A 26,395-nucleotide genomic window follows, 5' to 3' on the forward strand; every position below is an offset into this window, starting at 1 on the left:
CTGGTCTATTATGAAGTAAATGTCTGTAATCTCTGTTGACCTACTAGGTCACCAGGCTCTGTCGTAGCCGGCCGCGACCGGGTGACCCATGGGGCGGCGCACAATTGGCCCAGCGTCGTCCAGGGTAGGGGAGGGAATGGCCGGCAGGGATGTAGCTCAGTTGGTAGAGCATGGCGTTTGCAACGCCAGGGTTGTGGGTTCGATTCCCACGGGGGGCCAGTATGAAAAATAAAAAAATAATGTATGTACTCACTAACTGTAAGTCGCTCTGGATAAGAGTGTCTGCTAAATGACTAAAATGTAAATGAAAATGTAAGTAAATGTCTGTCATCTCTGTTGACCTACTAGGTCACCAACCCTGGCCTATCATGAAGTAAATGTCTGTCATCTCTGTTGACCTACTAGGTCACCAACCCTGGTCTATTATGAAGTAAATGTCTGTCATCTCTGTTGACCTACTAGGTCACCAACCCTGGTCTATTATGAAGTAAATGTCTGTCATCTCTGTTGACCTACTAGTTCACCAACCCTGGTCCAGGAGACCAACAAGATGTGCTCTTTCTGAAAGGCTTGGATAGGCAACATGATTGCAGGTTGGTGAGTGTCAGACATATCTTTCACCCAGCTCCCTCTCTGGCTCCCTGGAGCTGCTCCTCGTAGTACAGTAGTTGGTCCACTTCAAAGCCATCGCTGGGCCTCTCCACCAGGCTGCTGAGGGCCTGTCTGATGCTCCCCTCACCCTCCTGCCTCTCCCTGGCTCCCTTCAGGTAGTCATACACCCTCTGGAAGACGGTCAGACCCAGCCGACGGGACACTGACCTGGGACAGACACAGGGAGAGAGACTGGGTGTCAACTCTGTCAACCAATCACACTCATCAGCCTGACATTTTGACAGTTTAAATGTTGTCCTGGCTCCCATAACGTGCTCTCTGTGTAGAGTGATTTGATGTGATTGACAGGAGGCAGGAAATTACATTGAACTTGTACTTTAGTGATATTTCATGCTCAACATTTGCATGGTGTGCACTGCGGGCAACCTCAAGCAAATCTTAAACAGAACCAGAATGATTGTTGCTAAAGCAGGTGAACAGAGGTATCCAGCCAGAATAACAGCACTTAGCATTTACATTTGAGTCATTTAGCAGACACTCTTATCCAGAACAGCTTAAAGTAGTGAGTGCATACATTTTTCGTACTGGTCTCCCGTGGGATTTATCCACAACCCTGGCATTGCAAGCTCCATGCTCTATCAACTGAGCCATACGAGACCCCAAATAGACCACTCTTGTACCCCTTAGCAACAAGAGTGGTCTATTTGTTCCTGTATGCTCTCACATAATGCATCATGGATGCTGTGAGAGATAGAGTATTACTATACCTGTCTGTCAAATAGAATGTAAAAAATCATATTTCATGACATGGAGACATACAGTGTCACTAGCCAGTGCTAAGCTGCCTAAACTCCCAGAGTGTGTGTGTTCTGTCTTCAGTGGGTGCTCCGTTGCCATGGAGCTGGCAGCAGGAAAAGAGCAGGTGCATTGGGGCGGGCCTCGTGAATTTGACGGAGGCCTGTGGGCCCAAGAAACTCCACGTATCATACACCAAAGTCCACATCTTCCACTAGGAGACAACACAACTCCAGCAGTCCAATCAATCAGGCACAAAATCAACCGTTTCTAATGCCCAGAGCACATGGTACTCGATTGTCACGGGACAAATGTCAACTCTCTATTGAGAGATCTGTTGAGATTCACTGCATTGTTTTCTGGAGATGTCACAGCCAGAGAAAACTGACATTTAGAAAATACTTATTTATCTGATCCTTCCTGTCTTCCCTGGACGCCTTTTACCAGATACTATTTCTGGAGTTATTATTGTGACATAAAGATTAATGTCTACTTTTGGTTTGTCCAGTCATCTGATAATGGTCCTATCAGGTCTATAAAGCTGGTGAAAGCTCTCTCCCAGAGAAATGAACCATTAGGATCTCAGATTGGACTTTATTGATGTTCTGGGGCTGTCTGGGAGAGAGGAAGGCCCCGAAGTGTAATTCATTTTCAGCTAAAAGTACCATGACATTTGGGGCTATATGGTCTTTTTGTCTATAGTGATCTTGGAGATGACCCTGGGACCTCAGACAAAGCTTCAGACCAACAAAAAAACGTGTTTGGTTGGCCATAGTTGTATGTTCAGCGTTTTCTGTCCATAGTTCAGTTGTATGTTCATAGTTGTGTGTTCATTATTTATTATTTAACAGGGAGTCCCATTGAGACCAAGGTCTCTTTCACAAGGGAGCCTGCATCTTACAATTATACACAATTGATACAACAGAAAATACACCAGAAAAATATACAAAGAAATACAAAATAAACTGCTTTACAAAGTTCAAGAGAATAAAAAAAATACAAAACACACTAAAGACAAACAATCACATTCCTCAGCAGAGAGGTCCTCAATCAGCACTCTGACCTGCCGAAATGACACCAGTACATCCCGTTGTAAGGAACTCTGAAGATTGTTCTTAATACATGGGGTGCGAAGAAACTAAAAGCTGCTTTTCTTAAGTCTGTAGCAACATATGAATTTCCAGAGTTAGCCATCCCTCATAACATTATACGTGTCCTCAGAAGCCTGAAGTTAAGTTTAGCAATAAATGTGTAATTAGGCTTTGTCTTTTTCTTAGAGTAGAATATTCTGGCATAGTAAATGCTGTCTCATTATTATAATTCCATCCTAACTCATCTCTGGTTTGAGGCTTCCTATGGAAAGGATAGCGTGAGAAGAAGATAGAAACAGCTAGGATTGTGAGAGGGTTGATAGTCCTCTCTGAAGTATTGTTGCAGAGGCACAAGGGTCCCTAGTGTTAGAGACACTTTGTTATAGAGTGTTAGAGTCTCACTCTCTCCCTCTCTCCCTCCCTCAACATAAGTGGCTTGTATAGACTGAACTGGGCCTCTCTTTATATGATTTTTTGGGCAGGCATTCTGAGACTCGGCAGTGAGCAGGTGGACTAATTCCAAATCCACCTCCAGTCAAGATGAAGTGAGTGTCACCCTCTGGATGGTAGCTATCCCTACGAGGCAGAACTTTCCCTATGTTAGACTGATGATAGGAGATGGGCCATGCGTATTGCGTACACACTAACCCCCTGCATGAGTTGTCATACCAACAATGTATCTGATTGTTTACGATTGATGGAACTGTATAATGAAATTCATCTGATTGTTTACGATTGATGGAACTGTATAATGGAATTCCATTTTTGAGGCTCTGTGATAGCAGACATCTTTACTACGGAGTAGATTCTTTCGCTCCCTCTCCCTCTCCACCATCTCCTTCCACCTCTCTCTCCTCCTCTCTCCACCATCTCCTTCCACCTCTCTCTCCTCCTCTCTCCACCATCTCCTTCCACCTCTCTCTCCTCCTCTCTCCACCATCTCCTTCCACCTCTCTCTCCTCCTCTCTCCACCATCTCCTTCCACCTCTCACTCCTCCTCTCTCCACCATCTCCTTCCACCTCTCTCTCCTCCTCTCTCCACCTCTCTCCACCATCTCCTTCCACCTCTCTCTCCTCCTCTCTCCACCATCTCCTTCCACCTCTCTCTCCTGCTCTCTCCACCATCTCCTTCCACCTCTCTCTCCTCCATCTCCTTCCACCTCTCTCTCCTCCTCTCTCCTCCATCTCCTTCCACCTCTCTCTCCTCCCCTCTCCACCATCTCCTTCCACCTCTCTCTCCTCCTCTCTCCTCCATCTCCTCCTCTTCAGTTGACCTTTACAGATGGAAGTCCCTACATTGAGTCACGACTTTGGCTCCTGCATTTGTAAACCAGCGGGAACCCATTTCCTGTCTACAGAGATAAAGAAATATGCAAAATATTGACTATGACTATGATGAATAACAAAAACCGGAGGCCAAATACTGAATGGGACAAAAATCGTTCATCAAATCTCTCTCTCTCTCTCTCTCTCTCTCTCTCTCTCTCTCTCTCTCTCTCTCTCTCTCTCTCTCTCTCTCCTCTCTCTCTCTCTCTCCTCTCCCCCCCCCCCCCCCCCCCCCCTCCCCCCCCCCCCTCCCTCTCCCCCCTCTCCCCCCCCCCCCCCCCCCCTCTCTCTCTCTCTCTCTCTCTCTCTCTCTCTCTCTCTCTCTCTCTCTCTCTCTCTCTCTCTCTCTCTCTCTCTCTCTCTCTCTCTCTCTCTCTCTCTCTCTATCTCTATCTCTATCAAGAAATGGCCCCCTTCTGCAGCACTTAACAACAGACAGAGGACCTCTAACACGGTGAGCCTGATGGATACCCTTCACTGTAGTAAAGGCCTCTTGCTGAATATCTGTCATAACAGGCCATGGCAGCTCATGACACCCCAGCCGACTGTTGTTAGAAATTGGAGACGTTTTTATTTGCTTACTGTCCTAGTGCATTGACTCAATACAAATAACCATTTCCCATAACACCATAATAGGATTGTTCCAATGTTGAACAGAACATTAGCTTGAGGAGGGTTTGCTTTGAGCAGGTTCCCGAAGGTTCTCATGTACACAGAGGCACACACAGTGGGCTTAAGCCTGGAGTTTCAATGAGAGGTACAATTAAACATCCTGGAGCCAAGAGAGCCATGGTGAGAGATGCTGCTGCTATAAATTGCTACCTGTTCTCCTGTCCTCCCTCCTTCCCCTCCCTTCATCCTCGCTCCCTCCATTCCCCCTCCTATTCCTGGGCCTTTATGAAGCGGCAGCTTTGAGGGACCTGACAGGGTCTAATTCTCTCTCCCACAGGATATGGGCTTCTGTTATTAATACACCAGGACCAGTCTCAGCATGGGAGCATGGAGCAGAAACTCACACTGTGTGTGTATAACAGAATACTATTGTCGCTGTGTGAAAAGGAAAGTGTGTATTGCTTGAAGAGAGGGGCTGTGTTGTCCAGGTAACAGCCCCTTACAGCTTCACTTAGCACAAACTACAAACCCCATCACCTCAATCACACCCAACCTGGTCACAGTGACAGCGACTTTTGTCTCTGTGTGAACAATATTGATCAGTGTATCTTTCACATTATCAATATTTATTATATTGTCCTGTGCTCTCTCTCTCTCTCTCTCTCTCTCTCTCTCTCTCTCTCTCTCTCTCTCTCTCTCTCTCTCTCTCTCTCTCTCTCTCTCTTCTCTCTCTCTCTCTCTCTCTCTCTCTCTCTCCCTCTCTCTCTCTCTCTCTCTCTCTCTCTCTCTCTCTCTCTCCCCCTCTCTCTCTCTCTCTCTCTCTCTCTCTCTCTCTCTCTCTCTCTCTCTCTCTCTCTCTCTCTCTCTCTCTCTCTCTCTCTCTCTCTCTCTCTCTCTCTCTCTCTCTCTCTCTCTCTCTCATCGTCAATCCTTTATCCCCTGTAGTCCAGAGAGCTGTCTGTACAGGAGAGTAGTGGCGCGGAATAGAGGTGAGGTTTGGGCCCCTGGGCCAGCAGCACAGTCAGGCTCTGACACTCCCCTTCACTGGGCAGACAGCAAAGTGACGGGCCCCTCTCTCACAGCTACACCAGGCTGATGTGATGTCCATATTGGTGCACACCACAGATCGATGTACAGGACAACAAGAGGGTGGATGGATAGAGAGACCACAGGCAGACAGGGAAACAAACTCTGCCTGGAGGTGAGATACATCTTACTTGAATTTAAAACTTCAATGCTGAGTGTATTGAAAATGTTTAAGTTTGCCGTTGCCAACATGTGCAGGGATGGAAATTATGTTAGCCGCTGTTTAGCTGCAATGAATATACGGTGTTGTAGTTTCTGTTTTACAAGTTAGGCTTTTCCAAAACATTATTGAACTGCACGGTTACATTTCATGAGATAATTAACATAATTGTTCAGAGTTAATAAATACTTTTTTATCGTCACTTTAAAAAACAAATCAAATCAAATTTGAAGTCAGGTGAAAGTTGAGGCTCTCATACTCACTCTGTCATGCGCTGAATCCTGGTCTCAGCCATGGTGCTATTGATGACTGGAGGCCCCATGGGGACACACTGGCCCTCTTCTGGCACTGCTTCAGCCACTGTAGAGGAAAGTGTGATTATTGGGGATGCACATGGGCAATACATTAATTAAAAATACAGAAAAATTAAACTGATATTTTCGCATTTACATGATTTCATAATTTTGTGAGCAATCTTTTAAACTGGATAATATAATGATGTAAATGTAAATGTATGCTCAAATTTAGTATAAAATCAAAGCAAATTCTAATAAAGGAGCTCCTTCGTCTGTGACAATCACTTCCTGCATGACAACACATAGACAGAAAACAACAATGATCTCTGTTAGTTCAACAGTATCCATCACAACCTTGCATCACACACCACATATTTTCTCAACCACTGTGGGATTGTGATATTATCTCTGTCCTTGGCTATCTAATCACAGTAAATAATGCTGTGTGTCACCTTGTCTCCACTCAGATGAAATACTGCCAGAGTGCTTGGGAGAGTTGTAGGCACCATTTAGCTTGGGCTGTTTTGAGTTATTAAAAAGCAGATTTATGTAAAGAGAGCAGAGGAAGTGTATCCCAAGACAGAGAGAGAGAGAGAGAGAGAGAGAGAGAGAGAGAGAGAGAGAGAGAGAGAGAGAGAGAGAGAGAGAGAGAGAGAGAGAGAGAGAGAGAGAGAGAGAGACTGTGTGGTGTAGATGTCCCAGACAGTGTCTAACCTAAAACAGAGTGATAGGTGAGAGAAAAAGACATCAACACAACACATGGTCACTTTTAGAGAAATACACAACTGCTTTACATCCAGGTAAAGTAGTAACTTGATTTCTTTTGAATTTTGTTTTGTTATTTCTACTGGAGAAACAGGGAAAAGTCTCGGCACACTTCCAGTCTGATGCAAATGTGATTAATAGTAGCTGAGCTTTCGTTCAGTCAACCTTCATCTGAGCATGCCTCCAACACCTTCACTAATCGCTTTTGGGTGTGTGGTTATTCTCTTTCGTTATTTAAATGAAAGTTTAAACTCATTGTCACCAAGGCAGTACTTACTGCAGCACTTTCACAGTGGGTTGGAAGAAAGTTTCTCATTGTATGTTTCCAGACTTATCTAGGCCAATATTAAATAAAAGCAGATGCTGAGAGTAGAGCTTCGCCACAGGTGAGCAGGCAGAGAGGCTGTGTCTAGGAGCTGCCAGTATCTGACATGAGGTTCCACGGTTCACTGGGCCAGCAAAGAGTGTGTGTGTGTGTGTGTGTGTGTGTGTGTGTGTGTGTGTGTGTGTGTGTGTGTGTGTGTGTGTGTGTTTGTGTGAGAATCGGAGTCGGTCATTATTTGTAAGAAGAGAGATATGAGAGATATAATGAGAGGGAGAGAATACATGGGTCCATATACATGGATAAACATGCATTCATTTCCATTCTCCGTGGCATAAACAGGCATATATTTACATTCTACAGCCTCTATGGCAATGTGTTGGTGTGCATGGAGACTAGTCTTTTCTCTATTCCACCAGACCACTGTTGCTCTCCACTCCCTTCCCTGTTTAACTAAACACCATGGAGGGATACATAGAGCGTAGAGCCCAAAATATGCAAATGAACACATGAACCTAAGAGGACAGCTACAGTATTCAATACACCATTAGAATATCAACTGAGTACAGCTGAATATACTGGAATTGTAGTTTGTTTTTGTGCATTTCTTTTTAGCTAGTTTTCCTAGCGCTTGAGCACACAGGAGTAACTAGTTTGTCTGCTGTAGGTGACAGAACAGACAGTAATCTAGCGCTTGAACACACAGGAGTGTTGTGTCGAGTAAACATTGCTAATTATGCTGTGAAACCAAGGAGTCCGCTTATGCTGTACTTTGATTATAAGTTTTATTTATATCACAAGATTTCAGCATAAGTTTACAGACGTCTGCAGCATCTGGAGAACAGTGTCCCAAAATAATATGTCTGTTCTGATCTTCTTTGTCTCAAACCAAGTATTTATAATCTTTACCAGGATATGGGTGGTTTCCCATACTGACCAATCACCTGTCTCCACACAACAGACTTCCTCTGTTCTATGGGGTGTCCCTCTAAAACTGCTCCCCCTAAAACTGAATAAACATCCTCTCAGGTTCCACTTTGAAAACATTAGCAAAGTCATAATTCCGCAGATACTACAGGAGTAACTAGTTTGTCTGCTGTAGGTGACAGAACAGACAGTAATCTAGCGCTTGAGCATACAGGAGTAACTAGTTTGTCTGCTGTAGGTGACAGAACAGACAGTAATCTAGCGCTTGAGCATACAGGAGTAACTAGTTTGTCTGCTGTAGGTGACAGAACAGACAGTAATCTAGCGCTTGAGCACACAGGAGTAACTAGTTTGTCTGCTGTAGGTGACAGAACAGACAGTAATCTAGCGCTTGAGCACACAGGAGTAACTAGTTTGTCTGCTGTAGGTGACAGAACAGACAGTAATCTAGCGCTTGAGCACACAGGAGTAACTAGTTTGTCTGCTGTAGGTGACAGAACAGACAGTAATCTAGCGCTTGAGCACACAGGAGTAACTAGTTTGTCTGCTGTAGGTGACAGAACAGACAGTAATCTAGCGCTTGAACACACAGGAGTAACTAGAGTAACTTCTTCACAGATCAAATGGAGAACTTGAAAAATAGAGGCAAAATATGTGCTTATTTGACTTGTTTAGAAAGAAGGGAACTTGACAGGAAATCCATTCAACGGTGTTGTGGTGAGCATGCTGGACGGTGAGAGAGGAGGACTTACACCTACCTACAGTACACACAACATCAACATGTTCAACACATCAGGAAAAAGAACCCTAATAAGGTATAGAGAGGATGTAATGCACGGAAAACTACTGAGATTCAGAAAAACATCCAAGCCCTATCCAGACATCGATATGAAGGTAAGCACAGTACATCTGATATAGCTACTCTAGTACCGGTAAATAGCAGCACAGTGAAAGACCTGATCAATGCTCCAACCAGATATGCTCTCAGCCCACCACAGGCCTTCCAGTACAGTTAATGTAAGAGTGTTCACGGTGTGGAAACACATCAATATCCTCACCATCGGTAGACTACAGCTACATCAATTACCACTGCAGAGCACTTGTAACCTGGTTTCTCACTACTCTACTACCATTAGGACAAGTCCATCAACCTCCTGCATGGTAGTGTGTGTGCGTGCCTGTGTGTCTTCTAACTCACCGCTGAGCTCTCCTTCCAGAACCTGCTCCATGTGTCTCATCATGGCCTCCAGGTCGCTGTCCTGAGGAGGAACAGAGGTCAGAGTTCACACTCAGTTATTTATCGTTCATCATATTTACAGCTGTTTAACTTGGCATTTAGATGTAAATGGTCATAGTGCTACAGTATATGTGCTGGAGTATCCTGAGTATGTTTTACCGGTACAAAACAAACCTAGAGCATCATTTGAGCAGGTGTCCAAACAGTCCAACTACACACAGAGAGGTAGTGGATCTCAGGAGATGGAGGTCAGTGAACAACAACAACAACCACACAGCAGCGCTCTCAGGGATTCCTCCGACCCTGTCAGATATGTCAGGTAGGGGTTCCGATCCCCTCCCCCTAGAGACAGCAACAGCCAATCACATTGTCTGTATAGACCCCATATCCCAGCATCCCCCTCTCCGTGGCCCCCAGGGCACCACACCACCACCGCACCGCTGCTGCTGAGAAATGCAAACATTAGTCATGAGGCAGCTGCTGCATGGCCTCAGTGTGTGTCAGACACTGGCTGGACTCTCCTGGGTACAGAAGTGTGATGTGTGCCACATCCATGTGACAATGGAGGGGAAAGAGGGAGTCACCCCTATTACCCTGCGCTACTGTCATCCAACAGGACGCCGTGGAGAGCCAAATGTCGCAGCGCAAGCTACAAGGAGCTAGAGAAGATGAGTGAGTGTGATGAGTGAATATTTGGATCAAGCCACACTGGCACCATCTGAGGTGAGGTGAAGCGTGCAGTGCCCTACTATAGAACTAATGAATCTGTGGGAAATATGTCTTCATCCAGGAGGACAAACCTGTACAAGCAGAGAGTGCATCATTAAGAGAACTACTCTAAACCCTCTCTCCTCCACTAGATTCACTCTGACACTACCACAGCTGAAAGGCTACATCCAACTAACTGCCATGCTCATCCCTGGCAACACTCCCAAAGCTGAATTCTTCATTTCTACCTTTCTCCTTTCTTCTGTCCTTTCTCCCAACAGTGACAAATAGTTTTAATCTAGCTTGGCCTTCTTACTCTCATGGTGCAGAGGGAAGAGATTGGGTTGTAGCCTTGAGATATCCCCTCATGTGTCAAGAGAGAAGGGGGGGGATTAGAATGCTGAATGCGAATCATTGAATAAATAAATTAGCACATTTAAGAATGAACTAGCTTCTCTTGGTTTGATGCAGTCAAGACAGGTACTATGTAATGAGATGGGAGGATAAATAACTAGCAAGAAGTTAGTCTACTAGTGGGAGTTAACAGTGCCTTATCTCTTTCTCTCTACCTCTCTTTCTGTGCCAGCTCCCGTGTCACTCACATTGCACACACACACCGCACGGCCTCTCCCCTGCTCCCTAGCACCATGCTCTGTTTCTCTCCCTTCCTCCGCTTCGGTTGATAAAGCACCCAAAAAAAAATAGCCTTTTCTGCTACTTCCCTCACTCGGATCGGACTGGACATGGTGTGGACCCGGGTCTATGTTTTAAAAATGTATTGTGGCCAGCTGGGAAAGCCCCGCGTCCATTTCAAAACGGTACCCCTTAACTCCCATCAGCATTTATTCTCATCATTCAGATTATAAAAATGCAATCGATTTAATTTGCATTGATGTCAGAGTGATTAGAGGGACAATAGAGCACTGAGTACCAGGCCATTCATTAGCAACCTGATGGCCGTTAGTGAGTTGGGTACTACCAACGCATCAGCACCATTCACGTAGGTTTACAGAGCGCAGAATAGGAGTAGATTACCGTGACTCAGCAGCAGTAGCGGTGCGTGGGTAAAATCACTATGGAAGCCAAGCCCCCCCCCCAAAGAAAAAGCCATATTACAACCTATGTGTTGTGATAATTGCGTTGTTTGCTCTATAACCTGCTAGTTCCTATGCCTTGACACCATGATATATAGGCCTAAAGGCCACGACAATAAGAAGACAGTGGCAGAATAAATTCAATCACACCTTTGTTTTATCACAAAACCGGATAGCAACCTCTGTCCAGTGAAGTCCACAAAGCATATTGCATGTACAGCAACAGACAGTTACAGTGCATTCGGAAAGTATTCAGACCCCTTGACTTTTTCCACATTTTATAACGTTGCAGCCTTATTCTAAAATGGATTAAATCATTTTTTCCCCTCATCATTCTACACACAATACCCCATAATGACAAAGCAAAAACAGGTTTTTAGATTTTTTAAACTAATTTATAAAAAATAAAAAACGTAAATATTAGATTTACATAAGTATTCAGACCCTTTACTCAGCACTTTGTTGAAGCACCTTTTGGCAGCAAATACAGCCTCGAGTCTTCTTGGGTATGACGCTACAAGCTTGGCACACCTGTATTTGGGGAGTTTCTCCCATTCTTCTCTGCAGATCCTCTCAAACTCTGTCAGGTTGGATGGGGAGCATCGCTGCACAGCTATTTTCAGGTCTCTCCAGAGATGTTAGATCGGTTTCAAGTCCAGGCTCTGGCTGGGCCACTCAAGGACATTCAGAGACGTGTCCCGAAGCCACTCCTGTGTTGTCTTGGCTGTGTGCTTAGGGTTGTTGTCCTGTTGGAAGGTGAACCTTCGCCCCAGTCTGAGGTCCTGAGCACTCTGGAGTAGGTTTTCATCAAGGATCTCTCTGTACTTTGCGCCGTTCATCTTTCCCTCGATCCTGATTACTCTCCCAGTCCCTGCCGCTGAAAAATATCCCCATAGCATGATGCTGCCACCACCATGCTTCACCGTAGGGATGGGGCCAGGTTTCCTCCAGACGTGACGCTTGGCATTCAGGCCAAAGTGTTCAATCTTGGTTTCATCAGACCAGAGAATCTTGTTTCTCATGGTCTGAGAGTCCTTTAGGTGCCTTTTGGCAAACTCCAAGCAGGCTGTCATGTGCCTTTTACTGAGGAGTGGCTTCTGTCTGGCCACTCTACCATAAAGGCCTAATTGGTGGAGTGCTGCATAGATGGTTGTCCTTCTGGAAGGTTCTCCTATCTCCACAGAGGAACTCTGGAGTTCTGTCAGAGTAACCATTGGGTTCTTGGTCACCTCCTTGACCAAGGCCATTCTCCCCCGATTGCTCAGTTTGGCCAGGCGGCCAGCTCTAGGAAGAGTCTTGGTAGTTCCAAACTTCTTCCATTTAAGAACGATGTAGGCCACTGAGTTCTTGGGGACCTTCAATGCTGCAGACATGTGCCTCGACACAATCCTGTCTTGGAGCTCTACGGACAATTCCTTCGACCTCATGGCTTGATTTTTGCTCTAACATGCACTGTCAACTATGGGACCTTATATAGACAGGTGTGTTTCTTTCCAAATCATGTTCAATCAATTGAATTTACCACAGGTGGACTTCAATCAAGTTGTAGAAACATCTCAAGGATGCTAAATGGAAACAGGATGCACCTGAGCTCAATTTCGAGTCTCATAGCAAAGGGTCTGAATACTTATGGTATTGTAATGTGTTGCATTGTATTGCATTGTATTGTGTTGCATTGTATTGTATTGTGTTGCATTGCATTGTGTTGCATTGCATTGTGTTGTATTGTCTCATAAATCTGCAATTAGTAGGGATTAGATTGATCTGAACAACGTGGAATCATTACATTTCCATAATGCTGCATAGGGGAGTGTAGAACCACAGCACAGCGCAGCACATTAACACAAATTAACTACACAGTGATGCTCGTGGCCTTGGGCAAGGTCTGATGCAGCGGCAGTCAGTGCCGTTTAAGATGAGGGAGGACTTTTTTTTTTCATGAGCATGGCCTAATCTCTATTACAACTTATTGGACATTCACCCAGTTCAATGTAACATTGATAGGTTTAGGCTACTACATGATACTCAAATGTTCCTTATACCCATCATGAGGTTGCTACAACCTAGCCTATGAATTAAAGTTTACAACGTAGGTGCACACAGGTCGAGAGACAAATTTGAGGTGACAGACAGTGACACTCAATACCACCTTGCACACTCTTGCCTGGCTTGCCTAGCTGATATAGGGTATAATCATGAGTCCAACAGTTCCAAACGAGAGTTTCTATTGGACAAATTCAGGTATGTTTATCCCTGTTTTGTTCCGTTTGCTTCCATTTAAGAAACATTTTTTAACAGAATCGGCGGAATGAATACACCCCTGATCACGCGTAAACACAGTTAACTTTCATAGCAGCCACTTTGTATTCCTTGTCGCATCTATGCACTCTCCTCCACTCACCTCTTCCCTTCGCTTGTGGACTTCAATGCACAACACATCGGCTGTATGTGACCAGGCGAAAAAACCTTTCCAAGCCAAACCGCTGCACACAGCCTACATCATTGTCACCATATTAGCTAAAGTAACGTCATAGTCAGCATAGCTTTTAGAACTAACGCATTAGTAAACCAGCTACAATCATGCAGTAACGTTACAGTGTACAGTCAGTAAGCAGTTACACCGGCAGCCCCGGTGGCAATAAATTAGTCATACCAAAAGCTTACCTTGACTTGGAAGAGTTCCAGTGTTGTGTTGGAAAGTCATAGCCAGCTAGCTAACATAGCATCCCTCTGTTTGAGCAGGGTGTTTTAGTAGGCTAAAGTAAGTGAAACTGAAAGTGAACAAAAAATGAAGAAATCTCTCTCTATTTCTCTCTTGCTTCTCCTTCATTTTGAAATAAATTACTTTTTTTTAAACTGTTCAACTATTGTCAACTACTCACCACATTTTATACACTGCAGTGCTAGCTAGCTGTAGCTTATGCTTTCAGTACTATATTCATTCTCTGATCCTTTGATTGGGTGGACAACATGTCAGTTCATGCTGGAAGAGCTCTGAAGTTGTCATAATTACTGTGTAAGTCTATGGAAGGGGGTGAAAACCATGAGCCTCCTAGGTTTTGTATTGAAGTCAATGTACCCGGAGGAGGACGGAAGCTAGCTGTCCTCCGGCTACAACATGGTGCTACCCTACAGAGTGCTCTTGAGGCTACTGTAGACCTTCTTAGCAAAATAGTGTGTTTTAATCAATTATTTGGTGACGTGATTATATTTAGTATAGTTTTATCTAAAAACCTATTTGAATTTTTATGAAATTCCTCCCCTTCCTCCTCTGAGGAGCCTCCACTGGTCTGATGCTAACCTTGTAGATGTAGATCTTAATTTGATCACTCTTTTGTTGCTGAGAATTTTCCTGCATAGCAAGAAATGCAAACTTGTAGTGTATTTGAGGTTTAAAAAGGCTTCTAGCCTCCCGAGTGGCGCAGTGGTCTAAGGCACTGCATCGCAGTGCTAGAGGCATCACTACAGACCCGGGTTCGATCCCGGGCTGTGTCGCAGCCGGCCGTGACCGGGAGACCCATTAGGCGGTGCACAATTGGCCCAGAGTTGTCCGGGTTAGGGGAGGTTTGGCCGGCCGGGATGTCCGGGGAGGGTTTGGCCAGTCGACTTCGGTTACCAGTTGTACGGTGTTTCCTCCGACACATTGGTGCGGCTGGCTTCCAGGTTAGCATGATACTTCCAGAAGCAGTGCTGCTTGGCAGGGCCGTCTTTCGGTGGACACATGGCTTTCGACCTTCGCCTCTCCCGAGTCCGTAGTGGAGTTGCATCGATGGGACAAGACTGTAACTACCAACTGGATATCACGAAATTGGGGAGAAAAAGGGGTAAAAAGTACAACAAGAAAAAAGTTTGTAGTTTCCACTTAAAAATGTCAGACTTGATTTGCCCTAACGAAAAATGTATCAACCCCTACAAACAATGTCCATTAATTATAATCCACATAATAATTTACATTTCCTGTTGTTGCAAGATTATTTTCCTGCTGTAGCAAACTGGCTCAAATTAAGATCCTACATCTGTAAGTGAATTTAATATCAACTTATAAAGACCAAATGTGTAAACCGCTTCTGTTGTATTTATGACCAGGACAAGCAGTGGGAATAACCACCTGCTAATGTGTGTTATGATGATATGTATCATGCTAATCCAATGATGATGAGAATGTGTGTGTGTGTGTTGTGAGTGAGTGAGTGAGTGAAAGAGTGAGAGAGAGAGATGAAAGTCATCCTACACCATGTCTACAGAGCTGAGAATCCCTGGGTAACACCATAGAGTCTCTTCCTGCCAAGGCGCCCCTCTGGCATACGGCCACAGAGGAAAATTACTCTCTGAATTCACATTGTTCTCGTTTGTGTTTCTTCAACGATGAATAGTGGTTGGCTTTGTGCAACTCTGGACAGGCCAAACCCGAGAGCCAGCGGAGCCAAACGGATTAAAACATTATCTCACTGATAAAGGGGCAAACACTAAAGTGTGCCAGTGAACAATGCTCCAAAATGTCCCGAGCCCCCTGAACCAGCCGTCACAATGGACACATTTATCCACAGTCTCCAGCACAGTATTATTCAACAGTAATCCCTCCTGAATCACCACCCAAATGCACCACCACTACAGAATACAAACCAGAGCATTAGAACAGGCAGAAGTAAAGAATACAAAGGTTTAAAGCTGTGTTCCATGCTGCGTGGCCCACCACTCATAGTCTGTCTATCATTTTGAATGTATTAAAGTAATTGGTGCAGACAGTCAATCAAGTATTCTCTCCTGTGTGAAGACAGACAGTCAATGGAGGCTAGCTAGCCACATCAGGACTAAGTTACGGGGAGAGGGTGCTAGCCACATCAGGACTAAGTTACGGGGAGAGGGTGCTAGCAACATCAGGACTAAGTTACGGGGAGAGGGTGCTAGCCACATCAGGACTAAGTTACGGGGAGAGGGTGCTAGCCACATCAGGACTAGGTTACGGGGAGAGGGTGCTAGCCACATCAGGACTAAGTTACGGGGAGAGGGTGCTAGCCACTTTAGGACTAAGTTACGGGGAGAGGGTGCTAGCCACATCAGGACTAAGTTACGGGGAGATGGTGTTAGCCACATCAGGACTAAGTTACAGGAGAGGGTGCTAGCCACATCAGGACTAAGTTACGGGGAGAGGGTGCTAGCCACATCAGGACTAAGTTACAGGGAGAGGGTGCTAGCCACATCAGGACTAAGTTACGGGGAGAGGGTGCTAGCCACATCAGGACTAAGTTACGGGGAGAGGGTGCTTGAGCACCGTAGCCTACAGCTAGGTTTAGATGGTTATTGATATTCTACAGAAAATGACATGTCAAATGCCATTATTGTCACCATAAATTACTACATAAAATGAATACATTACTTTATGAAAAAATGCATGACATCATAAAGACACAGATGTTACAATGACGACATTATGACCCAACTCTAAATAATGGATTCATAATCATGGCATGCTTATTCTATGGTTGCCATTAGAGACACCATAAAAAAGCTATTCAACTTGAGAAAAAGGCTGAGAGACACTGATAGCTGTCAGTCCCACTCTAAAGGGCAATACATCTCCACATCCTTCATTGGAACTCTCCCCCTTCCACTTTCACACAAGAGAGTACTTGATTGACCGTGTCTTCACACAAGAGAGAGTACTTGATTGACTGTGTCTTCACACAGGAGAGAGGACTTGATTGACTGTATGTCTGTCTTCACACAGGAGAGAGGACTTGATTGACTATCTGTCTTCACACAGGAGAGAGGACTTGATTGACTGTCTGCCTTTCTTCACACAGGAGAGAAGACTTGATTGGCTATCTGTCTTCACACAGGAGACAGGACTTGATTGACTATCTGTCTTCACACAGGAGAGAGGAGTTGATTGACTCTCTGCCTGTCTCACTCTTCAAGTAGCAGGGAGAAGTAATTCAAGGAGCTCCAGAGCTTGCACACACACACACCTCACCTGTCCATAGGAGTGACAAAGCGTTTCTGAGGTCAGGGTGTCACCTTCCTCTCCTTCCTCCTCCTCTTCATCAGAGCAGGACTCAAATCCATCCTGATAATAATACACCTCTGCAGTCTGAGGGTCCTCTGGGATTTCTACACATACAGATACACACAGTGGGGAACAAACAAAAACAAAAGAAGTGATGTAATGTAGGGAGAATACAGACCTCTCTCTCTCTCTCTCTCTCTCTCTCTCTCTCTCTCTCTCTCTCTCTCTCTCTCTCTCTCTCTCTCTCTCTCTCTCTCTCTCTCTCTCTCTCTCTCTCTCTCTCTCTCTCTCTCTCTCTCTCTCTCTCTCTCTCTCTCTCTCTCTCTCTCTCTCTCTCTCTCTCTCTCTCTCTCTCTCTCTCTCTCTCTCTCTCTCTCTCTCTCTCTCTCTCTCTCTCTCTCTCTCTCTCTCACTCTCTCTCTCACTCTCACTCTCACTCTCACTCTCACTCTCACTCTCTCACACACACACACACACACACACACACACACACACACACACACACACACACACACACACACACACACACACAGCTGTGGTGGGTGTCTGTGCTACTGGGAATCTCCCGCTCATTTCCTGAACACTTCCATTTTCTCACTTAGTGCTCTGCACCTGAGCACCAGCCTGACCAGGGACTCCTCTAGGCGGAGTGAAGCAGAGAGGGAGGGGGAGTGGCGGGAGAAAGAACAAGAGAAAGAGAGAGGAAAAGAAGAGTCCCAGCTCTATGGCGTTGAGTTACTTTTGCAGCAGCTTACTGTCTGCCTGAATGAGAGGGAAATGGGTGGGAAGAGATCGAGAGAAAAGAGATAGAGACAGAAAAAGAGGAAGACAGAGAGCACTGAGGAGCGAGACAGAGAAAGAAAATGTGTGGAAGAGAGTGGAAATCACTTTAATTACATTTTCAATAATTGTTTCTTTCCTATCTACCACAGAAGCCTGCAATATAAAGTGTTGACTGGTATTGGAGACAAAAGTTCAATTTAAAAACCGGGACAATCTCCAATATAAATCTGTACACATTACAAAGACTTATCCTTAATCCTTAAAGACAAAACCATTTCTTCTGAGAAATATGGCCAATAAAAATGGGGAAAGCAGATAAAGAGACAGAGGGAATGAAATAGAGATAAAGATACAGAGGGAATGAAATAGAGATAAAGAGACAGAGGGAATGAAATGAAGACAGAGACAGAAGGCATGAAATTGAGATAAAGAGACAGGGAATGAAATAGAGATAAAGAAACAGAGGGAATGAAATGAAGATAACGAGAGAGGGAATGAAATGAAGATAACGAGACAGGGAATGAAATGAGATAAAGAGACAGAGGGAATGAAAAGGAGATAAAGAGACAGAGGGAATGAAATGAAATGAAGATAACGAGAGAGAGAATGAAATGGAGATAAAGAGAAAGAGGGAATGAAATAGAGATAAAGAGACAGAGGGAATGAAATGGAGATAAAGAGACAGAGGGAATGAAATGGAGATAAAGAGACAGGGAATGAAATGGAGATAAAGCGACAGAGAGGGAATGAAATGGAGATAAAGAGACAGGGGGAATGAAATTGAGATAAAGAGACAGAGGGAATGAAATGGAGATAAAGAGACAGAGGGAATGAAATGGAGATAAAGAGACAGAGGGAATGAAATGGAGATAAAGAGACAGAGGGAATGAAATGGAGATAAAGAGACAGGGAATGAAATGGAGAGAAAAAAAACAAGCGCCTCTGAAAATTGATCAAAGTATCATAAAGGAACCAGATAAATAGAACCAGATAAATAATGATGTCTCAGTCAAGTCAATTACAGTATACAGTACTAGTATAACACAATACACTGATTACATCACACAAACTATAAGCCTCCTAAAAGCCTTCCCTTTCGTGGCTTTCTTAGAGTGAGTCCAGCAGAGCCTGAAGCAGATCAGATCAGTGACCTATGACCCGGCATCCCACAGTCCAACCAGTAGGCAGACTCTCAACGACAGAGAATGACACACACTCACCCACACACACACAGTCTGTCTGATGCTTATAACCTGATGGCGATTTCTGTCAGCGGTTTCTGTCCCTCCTCACCTGATTCAGTGCTTCATTGATTTTAATTAGCAATGTTAATACCAGACCAGAATAATCACTTATGCAAACGAGCTCTAACTGTTTCTGTAATCCAGAATGTTTAATTAATGCGCCCTCTGCCACCCCCGGTATCATGAATATTGGCCTCCCCCACCACGGCCAAGGTTACAGAGGGCCAGATACTCCCATCAGTCAATCTGTCCTCCCTCCCTGTCCCGGCCCTGCAACTCTCTGAGACCGACTGCAAAGAGTTCGAGTCTCTGAAAAAGTGCTTCACTGGGAAAATTGGGACTGTCAGAGAAAGAGAGAGAGAAAGAGAGCTGAGAGAGAGAGAGAGACCTCTGTCGTCTGACCTCAAACTCAGGTAATATAATCTTCATTGACCCCTATATCCTACCACACCGTGCTGAAAACTGTGACCATGTTGCATCTGTGACTGCCTGTGGCTCTCAGTGATACTGTATGTTTATTTATACTAAGGATGGAGGTCATCGTCATGCATCATTCAATGATTTATTCAATGTCTAATGCTTGACTTTATTCCCCAGTGAGGCTGCTTGAGGTATGTTTAATGTCAGACCATGTCTACAGTTGAAAGGGGAAAGGGGGTAATGGGCCATTGAGATTTTGTTTAATGTGGTTCAGTAAAAATAAGAAAGCACTTTTCTATTTTCTTTCTTGTTCGCTTGTTTGTTTTTTAATGTGTGCTCCTTGAGGGTGTGTGTGTGTGTGTGTGTGTGTGTGTGTGACTGTGTGTGTGACTGTGTGTGTGTCTGTGTGTGCACCTTGAGGGAGTGTGTGGGTGTGTGGGTGTGTAGTACTGTAGCAGTGGTGGCTTGTGGCACTTTAAATGGGGAGGACGGGCTTATAGTAATGGCTGGAACGGAATATATGGAATGGTATCGAAGTCATCAAACACCTGGTTTTCCATGTGTTAGATACCATTCCATTCACTCCATGCCATCCATTACTATGAGCCGTCATCTATGTTCCACTCTCTCCTGCACACTGTGTGATGCATGTTCACACTGCTCCTCAGCCTTTGATGATACTGCCTGGGCTTCTGTACTTTACGGCTGGTCTGTCAGAGTAGGAGAGGCTTCATGCCACCAGGGGCTCTCAGTGACTCTGATCCCTGCCGAGGTGAGGGAATCTGGGGCATAGGAGATCTGAGGGACCCCCTGGATCTCCCACCATGGGGGTACCACAGTGAAGTGGAAGTGGGGCGAGTGTTAAGCAGGGGGTTGGGCTAAGGGCTTGGACATTCGACTGCTTTTTCACCAAGGAATATTGGTGACTAATTTTAGGAAACTAGGCGCATGTCGCGCGTCACTACTTCACAGGAGAGCCATTTGAACTTTTTAAAAATCAAAATGCATTTTCTGGCAGAAATGCCTTCTGGAACATGTGAACTTTCATGTGCCTTATTAACAAACTTGTATGCCATCTGTAAATACGAATAAAATTGTTAAATTACGAGCCTAGTTGGTTTAGCCACAGAAAAAGAGAGCAACCTTCCCGCTAGCCATGATTGGCTGAGATAATGAGTGAGCTGGACATGACGAGAGATGAGTTCAGATTGGTCTGCCATGTAGCACGCTTCTGTCTATAATATGAGCTGGTCAGTATGTGTAGGTAATCCTTTCTAACGGGGCTTGTTTGAAAGATATCACGTAGTAGACCTGCATAAGTGTTGCTCTCCACTTTCTGGAGGACCAAGTTTTGAAATCAGTGGAATTAGAGTATGATAGCTAAGGAGATGGAGAAGATTCTGGCGTTTGATTGCAAATATGCAGACGGAGTCGAAAAGAGAACACACAGAAGGCTGTTGACAACATAAAACACCTGTCTCCGGATTACATCTTCAAACTAAGAGCAACCATGGCATCTGTGACAGAGAGGGAGAAGCATCCATCCATGTATACGGGTAAGAGAGTCTAGCTAGCTACATTTTCAGATATTACATGTTTCAAATGTTGTCAGAAAGTAATTTTCATTTCAAGTTAAAGTGTACTGTTAGCTAGCTAGTTAACGTTAGCTGGCTGGCTAGCTAGCTAACGTTACGTGTATGATCTGTGTAGTAATATTAGTAGTATCTCAGAGTCATTTGCATTGCTAGTTACAGCCTAATGTTAGCTAGCTAACATTGAACCTGGTTGGTTAGCTACCTACAGATTCATGCAGGGAAGTAACGTTATGAGTTGGGATTATTATACCTCTTTAAGGAATACCTGGAATAGTATAACAGTAATCCTTCTACCCCCCCCCCCCCATAAAAAAAAAAAAAAAGGGGGTGGTTGTCCCACTGGCTATCCTAAGTTGAATGCACCAATTTGTAAGTCGCTCTGGATAAGAGCGTCTGCTAAATGACTTAAATGTAAATGTAAATGATGGTTCATTGTTTAGCTAGCTAGCTACATGTCTAAACAAAAGACTCCGCTATGCAAGTAACTATTCAATATAATGTTTATGATGTCACTGCTACAACTGTCGATAGATGTAGCTGATACATTTGCTCTGGCTATCTACTCCGATTTCAGAGCACTCTTGTCTGAGTGTGCCAGAGCGCAGAATAACTGACGAATTTACGAACGCTCAACACCCGTTGAATATGGCCGGTGTCAGTAAACGTTGGGGAAAAAGCATAATTAAATTGTTGCCAGCAGCACAGTTGCAGTCACCAATGCTCTGGATAACATAAAAACAGCCTAACCAGCTCTGCTAAGGCGAGTAAAATGGTCAGAGTGAGCTGTTCTAGCCAACTTTAGCCAGTTAGCTTGGGTGCTTAACTGCTGTTGTTAGGGCAGAACGCTCGGATCAACCCTACTTTTCGGCCAGAGCGTCCAGTGTGCGCTCTGAATGCTCCGAGAGAAAAACGCTCAGAATTTACAAAAGGCCAGTCTGACAATGCTCTGAGTTTATGAACGCCCAGAGCACACTCTGGCACTCTGAGCACACCCATAGTATAAGCCAGCCTTTAGTCTTGAAATCTTTGGTTGTTTAGTACATGCCCTCACATGTGAATCCTTAAAGAGATGGGTGGGCTAAAGCTTAAAAGGGTGTGAATGATGCTGAATGGGTGTAGACAAAAAAGAGCTCTCCAGTAGGTACCAAAACATTCAAGGGCCATTTTCTCAAAAGTGAGGTTACAAGTTTATCAACTTTCAAAGCAGAATAACTTTCCCATTGTTCCTCAACTGTAGTGTATGATATACAATTTTCTAGCTCTGAGTCTTTACTTTTATCCCATGTAAAAAACACAATTTCAAATGTTGCTACAAAAGACCGAATCGAGCCGGTCGGTCATTTAAATGATAGTCATTTAAATTAATGGCGGATTACAAAGTGAATTGCAAACCTTATTTTGAATTGAAATCAATTGTCCACTTCTACACTTGAGTTTGAACTGACCCTAGCCTCGTCGCCTTCCCTAAAATGGGAGGCGTGACAATGTGGTGATTTTGGAGGTATGGCAACAAGAGACTAAACTGACCCCAACCCTGATGAGCACTACAGCTGCTACAGTACAACAGACTGACCCCAACCCTGATGAGCACTACAGCTGCTACAGTACAACAGACTGACCCCAACCCTGATGGGCACTACAGCTGCTACAGTACAACAGACTGACCCCAACCCTGATGGGCACTACAGCTGCTACAGTACAACAGACTGACCCCAACCCTGATGGGCACTACAGCTGCTACAGTACAACAGACTGACCCCAACCCTGATGGGCACTACAGCTGCTACAGTACAACAGACTGACCTCAATTCCTGATGGGCACTACAGCTGCTACAGTACAACAGACTGACCTCAACCCTGATGGGCACTACAGCTGCTACAGTACAACAGACTGACCCCAACCCTGATGGGCACTACAGCTGCTACAGTACAACAGACTGACCCCAACCCTGATGGGCACTACAGCTGCTACAGTACAACAGACTGACCCCAACCCTGATGGGCACTACAGCTGCTACAGTACAACAGTTGTTGAAGTCTCCTATTTTCTTATTCTTAAGTCCTGGTCTTCACTGATCTGAGATGGTTGGGTGAAGGGCTGGCCCTGATTGGCCGTGTGATTGGGCGAAGTGCCGGCCCTGATTGGGCGTGTGATTGGGCGGAGGGCCAGCCCTGATTGGGCGTGTGATTGGGCGAAGGGCCGGCCCTAATTGGGTGTGTGAAAATTACATGACAGTCCCAGAGCACAGCAGACAATAATCTCCTAACCTCCCTAGATCCCACAGTTTATATACAAGGTGTTTACCTGTTTATTATGGCATGTTTGTATTGGCAGTGTGGACAGATACAGAGATGTGTGTGTGTGTATGCGTGTGCGTGTGTGTATTCCTCCAAGTGCCTGAGCGTTGTCAAATAGAGGATAAACATTTGGTGAAGATTCAAGCACACAACACATTTTAAGGTGTACTGGGGAAAAACTAAACAGGTTTTTATTTGCCAAAGCAACATTTTCATCAGGGTTTACATAAGGTTTAATTTCAACAAACCTTTCTGCAGTTGCTACATACAGTACATTTTATAAATTAATGGTATCCATTGATTCTTGAAGAATATAACTTATAAATGCCTCATGAGCTTAGTTCAACTGTCGTACCCCATCAGAACCCAAAATAAAATATTGTTTTACTCTGATGTTTGTAAACAAAGTAAATGTAAACAAACACTGTATAGCTTCAAAATATGGTTACAACTATCATTTTGATATCATAGATGGTCAGTCCTTGCATCCATAGCTCTGCCTATGAATTTGAGAGTGGTTACATTTCTCCAGCCCCATCGCTCAGCCTTTTACTGAAACAGTGGTGGGGAGTACGCTTTGTTATTGTTTCAACTGCTGATTGCCGTTTTAATGTTCAGGGATATAGTCACAATGCAACCATACTTTTTCTGTTTATGCCCTCAAAATATGCAGCAGCGCTCAGCTTGAGACAACTTTGATTAGACAAACTGATTAGATAAAAACGAATTTCACCCCGTCTGAAAAGATGTAGCCATTCACATCGAAGTGAACTCTCCCCTCTTTTTTTACACTTTGAGAGGAGAGGGACAGAGGGTATGGTTCTCCACAGACATTGACATGGGGACTGGGACAGGTTCAGGTGAGACAGAGATGTCAGGATACAACAGGAGAATGTCATATTCTGTCTGAAACCACCAGAGACACACAATGCATGCCAACCAAGATGTACTGTACTACAGGCCAACCAAGATGTACTGTACTGCAGGCCAACCAAGATGTACTGTACTGCAGGCCAACCAAGATGTACTGCAGGCCAATCAAGATGTACTGCAGGCCAACCAAGATGTACTGCAGGCTAACCAAGATGTACTGCAGGCTAACCAAGATGTACTGCAGGCCAACCAAGACGCACTGTAGGCCAACCAAGATGTACTGCAGGCTAACCAAGATGTACTGCAGGCTAACCAAGATGTACTGCAGGCCAACCAAGACGCACTGTAGGCCAACCAAGACGTACTGCAGGCCAACCAAGATATACTGCAGGCCAACCAAGATGTACTGCAGGCCAACCAAGAGGCACTGCAGACCAACCAAGATGTACTGCAGGCCAACCAAGATGTACTGCAGGCCAACCAAGATGCACTGCAGGCCAATCAAGATGTACTGCAGGCCAACCAAGATGTACTGCATAACAACATGATGCTATAGCAGGTTATCGTTAACAGAAATAAAAGGTAGGAGAAGAAAGTATACTCACCACGCCCCATTGGCTCAGACATGCGCATCCTGTCCTGCTGCTGCCTTCCCATTGGTTGTGAGCACCCCAGCGACTGGTAGTCCTCGGCTGTGATTGGTGCAGTCTGGTGGACAGCATCTCCTGCACTCTCCTATTGGGTGGAAGTGATGGAGTTTTCAATTCAATTACTCATAAGTATCTATTTTATTTTTTAAACAAGACAAATGTTTTTTCAATTATGAAGCGAGTGATTGGTTAATGAGACCATAAGGGAATACCAAACGAGGTTCACGGAGAATGGAAACCCTTAGAGTTTAACTCAGGCCAAAGAACAGGCTACTAATTGCACTTAAACGATTAGTGAATTCAAGTAATTAAAGTCGTAGAGAAAAAAAAAAGTAATAATTTTCATCCAATTATATGCATTATTTCCTAAGAGAGCTTTTGATTAAACTTTTTGAATTGTGTCTCTCTTACATTCAATACGTCCAAACTGACTTTCTCAAAATGGCGGCTCCTCAGCTCCTGCATTCGGATGTGGTTTTCCTGGTATTTCTCCTCAGCAAGTCTCCTGTAGTGTTACATTATAATATACAGGTAACTGCCAAAATAATGGAAACACTTGAGTTAATGAGGGATACAAAGTATATTGAAAGCAGGTGCTTCCACACAGGTGTGGTTCCTGAGTTAATTAAACACTTAACGTTCCATCATTCTTAGGGTCATGTATATCCCGTGTAGCTCAGTTGGTAAAGCATGGCGCTTGCAACGCCAGGGTTGTGGGTTCGATTCCCACGGGGGGCCAGTATGAAAATGTATGCACTCACTAACTGTAAGTCACTCTGGATAAGAGCGTCTGCTAAATGACTAAAATGTAAATGTAAAAATGTATGTATAAAAATGCTGGGCAGGCCATTATTTTGTGTTACAGGAGGGGGTCGCAGTTCCGGAGCGACCCACTAGGTGTCATCCTCCCACAACCTTAGCCACCTCCTCACTCACAGTCTGGACTAATCATGATCCTATTGGTGTCACCTGTGTCTACCTGTTCAACTGTGTATCTATGCCCTCACTTCCCTGTGTTCCCTTGCTCAGTTTTCTCTGCTAGTTTCACTATGCCTAGCAGTACTAATCAGTGTCTGATCGCGGGACGTATGGACAGGTATGTGAGAAGTGTTCTCCCTGTTTATTTATTATTTCAGTCACAGTTAGTATTTCATATTTGGCTGTCAACCTGTTTTTTGGAGTCTTATTTGCTCCGCCTTTCTTTTTCTTGTAAAGTCCGTTATTTTGTATCATGGCTTCGGGACCATCAGTAAAGATCCTTGTTTCGCCATCTCTGCCTACTGCCTACTGTCTATCCTGCACCGCACCTGGGTCGCACCGCACCTGGGTCACACCTCACACCAACCCCTGAAATCTTGGCCATTATTTTGGCTACCATGGCTATGCCCCGATAGGATGACAATGCCCCTATCCACACAAGTGGGCACAAGTGGTCACTGAATGATTTGATGAGCATGAAAACAATGTAAACCATATTCCATGGCCGTCTCAGTC

General features: G+C 44.6%; 1 protein-coding gene across 1 annotated transcript in view; it reads right to left on the reverse strand.

Annotated features, from left to right (window-relative positions):
- Positions 1-289: 289 nt before the first annotated feature.
- The window catches only part of nek11 (NIMA-related kinase 11), a gene marked incomplete at its 5' end in the record, with an annotated part of 54,378 nt that continues 28,272 nt past the window's right edge, over positions 290-26,395 (reverse strand). Inside the window, 6 exons of the mRNA XM_045218583.1 lie at positions 290-819; positions 5,946-6,042; positions 9,191-9,251; positions 17,006-17,142; positions 24,857-24,986; positions 25,313-25,406. Coding sequence (XP_045074518.1) covers positions 618-819; positions 5,946-6,042; positions 9,191-9,251; positions 17,006-17,142; positions 24,857-24,986; positions 25,313-25,406 — 721 coding nt within the window. The remainder of the gene's footprint in view (positions 820-5,945; positions 6,043-9,190; positions 9,252-17,005; positions 17,143-24,856; positions 24,987-25,312; positions 25,407-26,395) is intronic.

This window comes from Coregonus clupeaformis, unplaced genomic scaffold (genome assembly GCF_020615455.1).
Source record: "Coregonus clupeaformis isolate EN_2021a unplaced genomic scaffold, ASM2061545v1 scaf1674, whole genome shotgun sequence".
Classification (NCBI taxonomy): Eukaryota; Metazoa; Chordata; class Actinopteri; order Salmoniformes; family Salmonidae; genus Coregonus; species Coregonus clupeaformis.